Source organism: Calidris pugnax, unplaced genomic scaffold, assembly GCF_001431845.1.
Source record: "Calidris pugnax isolate Ruff unplaced genomic scaffold, ASM143184v1 scaffold280, whole genome shotgun sequence".
Classification (NCBI taxonomy): domain Eukaryota; kingdom Metazoa; phylum Chordata; class Aves; order Charadriiformes; family Scolopacidae; genus Calidris; species Calidris pugnax.
In genome coordinates, this window is record NW_015091123.1 from 93829 (window position 1) to 94127 (window position 299).

Here is a 299-nt window from a genome sequence, read left to right on the forward strand (position 1 = left end):
CAGGACTCACTTTCCCAATGAGCTTGCCCCTCTTGCTCATGCAGATGTACTTCTCACTCTCGGCCCCCTTGATACGGACGCGGCTCCCAAAAGTGTCCGTCCAAAGGGCTTCTCCTGGCAGGAGCCAGGCTGAGCATCCTGATGCTGATGGAGGAGAAGGGGGACTGGAGCTTCTTGGGGAGGGGGTCAGGAGAGCCCCCCCCATTGCACCAACACAGCCCCCTGTGAGTGGGGACACGGGGAGCAGCTCGTCTGAGCATCCCAGCTCCAGATGCTCAGTGGGATGCCCAGATTGGGGG

The 299-nt window shown here is 61.2% G+C and overlaps 1 protein-coding gene across 1 annotated transcript in view; it reads right to left on the bottom strand.

Annotated features, from left to right (window-relative positions):
• Positions 1 to 299, bottom strand: part of FGF17 (fibroblast growth factor 17) — a 12400-nt gene that overhangs the window by 1972 nt on the left and 10129 nt on the right. Inside the window, exon 4 of the mRNA XM_014958393.1 lies at positions 11 to 129. Coding sequence (XP_014813879.1) covers positions 11 to 129 — 119 coding nt within the window. The remainder of the gene's footprint in view (positions 1 to 10; positions 130 to 299) is intronic.